Here is a 9,030-nt window from a genome sequence, read left to right as displayed (position 1 = left end):
GATGGACAAAGAATTTTAGAGGCGCTCAATCTACATGTGAATATTTTCACTCTCTTATATGTACATCAAGATATATAGACAACTTGAAAGACATTCATGAATCCCTTGATTGCTCAAGAATTTTACAGAAATTGTTTACTCCATGTTGACACTATTAAAGAGGATGAGTTTTAAAAATGTCTTAGCCAGATGCTAGTTGCATACCTGCAAGCAACCAAGATTTGGATATGGAGTTTGGGACCAGACAAACACTGTACAAAACTGTTATCCAGTTCATTACCTAGTTTCTGTTGTGGAATTGATCGATGACATCTGCCACTACTGCTAAACTTAGATTCGAACTCCAGTCAATCTCGAAATTTCAGAACAATATAAGCTAGGAGAAAAGAATGGAAGATGCTCTTTTGGTACAAAGGGAAAGAATTTTGTGTTGATATCTTTTCAGTAAGTTATATATGGTTTCTCGGCCACAAGAGCAAAAACTATATGATTTTTTTCTTCCTAAAGAAGCGCTTCAAATACCATATTTGTGCAGATGCAGCCAATATGCAGATACTAAGGGACATTATACTGAACCTTGCCATTGCTGCATTGGTTCTCTCACTCACTCTTCGCATTTTCCATTCCCTGCATGTTTAATCCACGAGAAACACATTAGTTATCTATGACCTCGTAAGAACTTCCAACATTTGTTGGATAATATGCATGTTTGGTAATAAACAATCAAACAAACAAATCAATTTAAGTTTTTAGCATTTGTGATTATGTGCAACTTCTGAAACAGAGGAAATTAACAACGTGACATTCTCTTTCAATTACTCCAAATCCATCAACTCAAGGGCGGACCTAGAGGGGCAAGAGGGTGTTCACCCGGACCCCATCTGCAAAAAGTTTCACTGTATATGTAGGGTATACTTTTTGTGTCTGTACATATATAAATTTTGAATACTGTGAACAATATGTAAAAGGTTAGCTCAGCAGTCTGGGGTATTCAAAAATGCACCCTCAATGTCAGTGCTTTAATTCTTAGGGACTGCCTTACTTGTTACATTTGTATTTTTTGAATCTCCCGAGTGAAAATCCTAGATCTGCCACTTTTTCTACTCCTTAAGATTACACCATCAACTTTGGGAGACTATAGTAGAGCCCCTACTTGGTATGATCTTATCAATTATGTGTAGAATCCTTCCAGAATTGAGCAATTTTTTTCTTTTACATAAAACAAGGTTTAGGTAAATACCGAAAGAAGCACAACAGAGAACGAAGAAGCTAATATATTTTTAGCAAGAAGATTTTGTTTGTTCAAGTATAAAAGTTTTTTTGTTAAAGAATAAACCTATCTCCCATTGTTTGTGACTTGTGAAGTTAATCAAAGGGCTTTCTGATGTCTCGGGAAGTTGGATGCTCAAATTATTTCACATGATGTCAATTCCAAATTTTATAACGCTGTTTTCACTATCATATTCTCACTACATATTCTATCGCTCAAAGCTTTCTATATTTCGACTATCCTTCATGGACTACTCTTTCTGCTGAATTCAGCTATCCTGCAGTTAACTCTACTCCGAGAAGTAGAACACTCCTTAATTGTTTAGCCTTCTATCTGCTCCAAGCCCACTTTTCAGTCAATTGAGAGATGCTTCAGACTTCTCAAGAAAAAGCTAGAAACTAAAGAGTTTCATCCACATGTAAAACTTAAAATTGTGTAACTTGTGTCTTAGGGTGTTATGTTACCGGAAATTATACTTTGTGTCATCCACATATAAACTTAAAAAAGAACTTCAGCAAAATTCAATCCGGAAATTACCTCACTTTCAGATACACTAAGTTTTCACGGACGGCTTGCACCAACCCTCTCAACTTCGTCAACTCAAGTTCAAGGCCCTACGAGGAAAAAGAGGAGCAAACAATACAAGTTAAAAATTAAAGAAAGAGCGTAAAGGGAATGAGATTGGCACAAGGAGGATGGTGATGTAATTTGTGTACGTACTTTTATCTTTTCTTTCTTTGCAATTGAATCCCAATCCTTCGCATCAATTCCAGTTTTCCATTCAAGAGCAACGCTCACACTTTTATTACCTAGAACATGGCTATTCATCCGAAAGCACGCCAAATGGTGTCCAGTCTCAGCCGTTGTAAAAGCAAATTTACCATAAGTGACGTTTTCTTCACGGTGGAAATCGTTTCCAGATTGAGATGTAACCTGAAAAGAATGTTCGGATAATATTCGTGGTGTAACAGTATATCATGCACGTAATTAGTGAAAAATTAAGAAATACTTTCTGCCACTGCCAATCTGAATTGAAGGTCAATCGGATAAGAGTACGTAATCACGCATCTTTATTTGATTACGCAATTTGAATGGAATTAAAATGCTCCAAATGTGGTTACAACACCTTAACACGGTACAAAAAGTTAGATATTTGCAGATACATTTCCACATAGTTTCCCCATGAATTGATCTCATAATCAACTATTCTCTCGCACTAGTTTCATAGTTTTAACAATAACAACAACAACATACCGACTGTAATCCGTCAAGTCGTATTTGGGGAGGTCGTGCACAGCCGTACCCCTACTTTGAGAAGGTAGAGAGACCGTTTCTGACAAACCCTCGCTCAAGTAAAGTATATCAATAAACCAAGTAGTATATCGTCTGAACCCTTGCATTCCTGAGTTGAACTCTGCAATTCCCTCCATGGCTAAGTTAGTTTTTTAACGGGAAAAGGCCCAAAAAAAACCCCAATGTATGAGAAATGGTTCACAAATACCCTCCATCCCAACTTAATTTATTGAGAAAATTTTTAGATCAATAGGTGGATGGAGCGTATCTATGGGACCATTTCCAAGTCTTTCATTAGATTATGTATTTCAAAACACAGCATAAATTTATATGTAAAAGTTCACAAAAATTGCGACGAATAATAGTCATGAACCCACCACTTTAAATTTATAACGGTTCAATCCTACGAACCTTAAATATTAAACCCATAAAACTTAAATTCTGAAACCGTCTCTGCCATCCACGGTCAATAGTGCCTTCATCTGTTCTTCCTTCAGCTACAATGCCAATATTTCATTTATATATACACGTACCAAAAACTGAATCTAAGGTTCATATATATATGCAAAATGAATCCCCGAATCTATACATGAAACAGATTCCAATTAATTACAGGATCATGGGTTTGTTTAATTACCTGAACGGAGATAGTAGGTAGAACATCAGCTTGATAGTGCTCGTTATCATGTATGACAACATAATGACCCAAAACAACAATGTTATTTCGGAGATATTCAAATACACACTTGGTCTCTCCTGAAGTAGGCAATTCTAGCCAAATTGCTTCCGCTGCCCTCATGGTCACCATAGCCGCCACCACAACTACCAGTTTTAATATCTCCATCATCTTCATTCTCATCTCTCTGGAATCACACACAAAAAAGAAAGGACAAAGAAATACTCCCATATCTTTATAAGGCATGTATACAGTGTATCTAATAAGTAAGCAAGGATTTGCAGAATCTTTCGGTAGGACACTTTTGGTAAGCATAAATTTTTTGGTTAGTTAAGAATGGTATTGACATAATTGACACGTACGTTTTTTTGGATTGAGCTTGGCGCCACCCAAATTTTAAAGACGTCCCATTCTTACCTATATATGAGATATTTTGTAAATAGTTTTCCTTAAATTTCTATGGAATGTAATCATTTTTAAAATACAAACTTTCCGTCCATTTTGCTTGTCAATGTTTTATTTAACATGAGTCTTATTAAGAAAAAACATTAACTAAAGGATAATATGATTAAATTTCCTACTTATTACTCTTTTTAATTTAATATTTCTTTTTTGCATCACATTAATATCTCTCCATATTTATGATTAAGGTTAAAGTTGAAAATAAAAAACTAATTATACATTGATTCTTTTTTAAAATGATACTATTTGTGAACTATCTATATTTCGTAAGGACGACAAGCAAAATGGACCATATGAGTATATCTTAATTATGGAGTAATACTTTTTAAAATGTACTCCCTTTGTTTCGATTTGTTTGTATGGTTTTGACTTAATACAAAGTTTAGAAAAGCAAAGAAGACTTTTGAACATGCAATGAAAAACTAGAAATATATTACACTTTAGAACTGAAAAAGAAATGGAGTTATCTTTCCATGAAGTCAGTTATATTGAAAGAGAAGGAAGAACTTTTATTTATCGGTAACAACCAACAACTTTTACAATGTACTAAGTCCTATATATAGGGATGGTAAATGTGCGGATTGAGCCGAATTTGGGGGGGTCAAAATGAGCTAAAGTAATAAATGGATCATTTCCCAACCCTCCCAAAATATAGATGGACTAAGACGGGTTGGGCCAAGATGGGCTAAACAATGGGTTATAGCCCAATCCGTCGAACTTAACCCATCATTAAACAAGTTTATATTCTAGTAGCAATTTACGTTGGAGTGATATTTTTAATTCTTTTTTTATATTTATATTTATATTATTATATTATTGTTTTCACATAAATATAACGTATGAAAACTATAAAAGTTTAATAAAAGCATTTGTATATATATTTAATACAAAACAATAATAACGAATAAGATAAGAGAGGTGGACAAAGAAACAAATATGATTTTTTTATAAAATAAATTTTAAGGATTTATTTATTTATTTATTTTGGGGGAGGGGGAAGGGGGAGGGTAGGGAGTGGGCAAAGAAAAAAAATTAAAATTTTTCTAAAATGCAAATTAAAAAAATTAATTGTTAGGAGAGGGTTGGGCGGTGGGTTTGGGTATGGAGGGGAGAGGGGTGGGGTAAGAAAAAGTGTTTTTTTTAGTAAAAAATTAAATTTTAAGAAAAAATTATTTTTTTAGGGGGTGAGGGTAGGGGATCATATTTAGGGAGCTGGGAGTAAAGGGATCGTGTAAGAATCTATTTTTTATTAAAATATAATTTTTAGGAGGGTAGGGGGTAGGGGTTGGTTGGGGTAAAAAATGACTTTGATTTTTAAATTTTTTAAAAAAATATAAGCTTTTTCTAGGAGGAGAGGGAGGGCTAGTAGGGGTTGGAGTAGGGAGGTAGGGGTCAGGGTAGTGTGATGGTGTAAGAAAAAAATTATTTTTCTTCATTCAAAAATTGATTTACTACTAAAATTATTTCAAGATGAAAAAAAGAATATAATTGAACCAACTAAAAATATTAAAAGTGAAATTATAAATACTAGGATTAAACATCTTTATGGGTCAAAGTTTGGCATCATTATGAGCCCATTTTGAATTGACGATTTATGATAGGTTCACTTGGGTTAGCCCAAATCAACCCATCTGCAAAATCACTCTAGCCCAACCCATTAAAACATGGGCGGGTTGAGCGGGCTAAATGAGTTTGGACTAATTTTGTCTTCCCTACCTATATATATATATAGTGTACGAAATGTAATAAATTGAAACTAAGCATACAAGAAGTGATATTTCTAACAGTTTTAAGTATCAACAGCTCCTGCAAACTGGAATGTGAAATCAGACCAAGCTTGGAGTAGAAGGTGTAATGAAAAACACCTTGAAGGGACTTAGTCAATGTTATCTCCATCTTGACTCACAGTTAGTAGATTCTCGTCATTACCATTAAAGCCCCGAAGGGCAATCAATTGTTGTAAACACCAGCTAAGTCCAAAAAGTATTTGAACTGATGAATGAGAAGTGGCTTAGTAAGCATATCTATCGGGTTCTCCGAAGTGTACTTTCTTAACTACAATCTCCTCAGCAGTCCTTGTATCTCTGATATAATGATACTTCACACTAATATGCATAGTCTTGGAATGATAAGCATTATTCTTTGTTAAATTTATTACACTTTGACTATCTGAAAACACAACAGTAGTAGCTTACGAAACACCAAGCTCAAGTATAAGACCGCATAACCATGTAGCTTCTTTTATACCTTCAGTAGCTGCAACGGACTCCACGTCTGTGGTAGATAGAGCAATAATAGATTGCAAAGATGCTTTCTGAGAACCAGAACATAAAGTGAAGATGTATTCGGACAGAGATCTGGGCCTATCAAGAGCACCACCATAATCAAAATCAACAAACCCAACCACATCTTTAGATATCACCTTGTTCCTATCAAAAAACAAACTAAGATTAACTGTACATTTCAAGTATCAAAAAATTCACTTCAGCACATTCCAATGATACTTTTCAGGATTGTGCATATACCGACGCACCATACTTACGGTGTATGCAAGATCGGGTCTAGTGCAGACCATGGCATACATGAGACTACCAACTACACTAGAGTAAGGAATATTGGACATAATTTCAACCTCTTCCTCTATTTTAGGATAGAATTCAGAAGATATATTAAAGTAAGTTGCTAGAGGAGTTGAGACAAGCTTACTCTTACTTATATTGAACTTGTCAAGGATTTCTCAGTGTATTTTTCTGAGACAAGTATAGCTTTCCAGCTTGTCGTTCTCTATGAATCCCGATTTCAAGAATCTTCTTTGTTGCACCATGGTCCTTTATTTCAAATTCATTACATATTTGATACTTCATCTTGTTGTTCAAAGACATGTTGTTTGAAGGAATCAACATTTCATCCATATATAATAAGTAAATGAATGAACCATTTGAAAACTTTTAAAAATACACACAATTATCATATTGACTTTGTGGGTAGCCCTGAATAACCATAAAAGTATTAAATCACTTGTACCACTACCTAGGTGCTTGTTTAAGTCCATAAAAGGACCTTTTCAAATAGCAAACACATTGTTCACTTCCAAGAACAAAAAATCCCTAAGGTTTCTTCATGTAAATTTCTTCCTCCAATTCTCTATGTAGATGATATTAGGTGGATTGATGCACCTAAGTGTCATAATCTATACTTGTTTAGCATTGTTCTGAGGACTTCTAGTATGCGTAATGAGTTCATAATGATATAATTGGGAATTTATATGTTAAACTATTTGATTATAATGTTTAAGGTGTGTTTAAAACAAGTTTGGAATCATATTAGGCAAGAAAACTAGTGTTACTAGCTTGAGCTAGGTGTTGTTCTAGTTTATCTTGATGAGTTCTATTGTGTTTTAAGCACTAATTCATGGTGTTTTATGTTATAGGAGGCAATGTGAGATGTTACAACTGATGTTCGGGAGCAAAATAAGGTCTAATGATGATGAAAAAGCACCCACAAAGTGAAGAACTCAAAGGCAAATGGAAGGAGTAAAACTTGACGAAATCTAGAAAAATTAAGGCCATTGGCATGCTACGCCCTTGAACCTCTGAGATAAGGGCATTCCATGCCCTTAGACACAAACACAAATGTTGCAAAATAGTGTGCATCTATGATTAGGGTGTGTCGCACCTCTAATCATGGTAATGCAATAGTGTGCCATGCCATTGGTTTCAAAATGGGCTAGTTGCTTCCCACTATAAATAGGACACTTCTATATTATTGTACAGACCTTGGATTACTTTTGGTGTGGAAAATACACTTAAGGAGGCTTCTTTTAGGGTTCTTCATCTTTTCTTTAGTTTACTCTTGGTTTTTATACATGAATTTCTTAATTGCGATCCATTATAAATACATGAGTAGATAAACACCCTCATCTATTCTTGTATTTACTATTTTATGAATTTGCGACCCTTAGGCTAAATATATATTTCTATTGTGAGCTCAAAAGAAGGAACAATTGATTAGAACGTGGGATGTATGGAGTGGGATCTTAAACATTCAAGAGATTGAAGTTAGGATTTGCATTTAGAATAGAAATATACTTAATTCACCATATTTGGTTCATACACGGGAAGATATATAAATGTGTTTAACTTAGTTCTTGCATCCCCGCTCAACGATGTAGTTGTGGGGCTATGTTAGATAGACGATTAGAGGCTTGAAAACCATAGTCATGTTGTCAACCCCATGAATCAACAACTAAGATGATTAACAAAACCAATGAAATTGTATAACTAAGTAAGATTGTTCATAGTGACTTGACCCTGAATTATTCCCCATTATTTTCTTTAACACCTTATAATTTTGAAATGTTTACAGTTACTTTAAGTTTTTAAATATCAAATGTTATTGGTTACTCTTGGTATTAATACTAGAATTAGATTTTTGCTGAGCACAAGTCCCTATAGCATTGATACTTGGCTTTTAAAGGCCACTCTACTACTTAGGTGACCACGTACACTTGCGTGTGTGCTAGGATGCAACAAGTTTTTAGCGCCTTTGTTGGGGACTTGAAAATTGGCAACTGTCTTAGTTTTAGTTTTGCTATTTGGTTTCGTAAGTGCTAACAACTTGATCTTAGCTTCTAAATTTATAGGTACAAGTTTGAAACTTGAGTACGCTTGCAAGGGAAAGGTATAGGGATTTGGTTGACCCATATCCTAAACTTGAACTACTCTTACATTAGCCAAAGAGTACTTCTCTATTAGATACCTTAAATTCAACAATAAAAAGTTATTCCTACACCAATAGCGGAAGATCAATTATCCCAACAAATTGTTTGCAAAGTGGCAATCCCACTCATAACTAATGTTACCTCCATCATCCACAAATCTAAGCCTGGAGGTAGATTCAAGCTCAAATAGAATATAGTGCAACTATTGCACAGTAGTGAGTAATTCATAGGCTTGTCACATAAGGATCCACAAGTTCATCTAGAAAATTTCTTGGAGATCAGTTTTTACATCCTAGATTTTAGCCTTAGAAATTTTTCCTTGAAAACCGTTCTCCGGACCCAATACAACTCAGGGTACGAGCCGTATGTTGGGGTACAAGTGGTAGGGTCCTGTCATAATCTGAATAGTGTTAGTTAGTGGAATAGTTTTGATTACTGAAATGGTCATGACTTAAGGGTAAGAGTTGTAAGGCTTGGATACGAGTCGTATCAGGGACTCGTATGTTGGGCAGTACTTGATCCTCTTGGTAATTCATTCTGCCAGGGATACGGATTATGGGTACGAATCGTATGTTGAGGTTACGACTTGGTTGGATGAGTCATATACTG

The 9,030-nt window shown here is 34.8% G+C and overlaps 1 protein-coding gene across 1 annotated transcript; it reads right to left on the bottom strand.

Moving 5' to 3' along the window:
• Positions 1 to 402: 402 nt before the first annotated feature.
• LOC107872978 (transmembrane emp24 domain-containing protein p24delta3) lies at positions 403 to 3,610 on the bottom strand. Its single transcript, XM_016719664.2, has 4 exons — positions 3,201 to 3,610; positions 1,991 to 2,203; positions 1,808 to 1,884; positions 403 to 627 (listed from the first exon to the last, which is right to left on the bottom strand). The coding sequence occupies exons 1-4, from the start codon at positions 3,552 to 3,554 to the stop codon at positions 483 to 485; spliced, it is 789 nt and encodes a 262-aa protein (XP_016575150.2). The 5' UTR covers positions 3,555 to 3,610; the 3' UTR covers positions 403 to 482.
• Between the last annotated feature and the right edge of the window lie 5,420 nt (positions 3,611 to 9,030).

The sequence above is a fragment of the Capsicum annuum genome, chromosome 6, assembly GCF_002878395.1.
Source record: "Capsicum annuum cultivar UCD-10X-F1 chromosome 6, UCD10Xv1.1, whole genome shotgun sequence".
NCBI classification, from domain to species: Eukaryota; Viridiplantae; Streptophyta; class Magnoliopsida; order Solanales; family Solanaceae; genus Capsicum; species Capsicum annuum.
This window is presented reverse-complemented; position numbering and strand designations above follow the sequence as displayed.

Coding starts and splice junctions, on each gene's coding strand:
- LOC107872978 (XM_016719664.2), bottom strand. CDS start 3,554: ATGCTTACCAAAAGTGTCCTACCGAAAGATTCTGCAAATCCTTGCTTA. Junction 2,204..3,200: donor TACCTACTATCTCCGTTCAG/GTAATTAAACAA, acceptor CATTCTTTTCAG/GTTACATCTCAATCTGGAAA. Junction 628..1,807: donor TTAGTGTATCTGAAAGTGAG/GTAATTTCCGGA, acceptor TTAAACATGCAG/GGAATGGAAAATGCGAAGAG.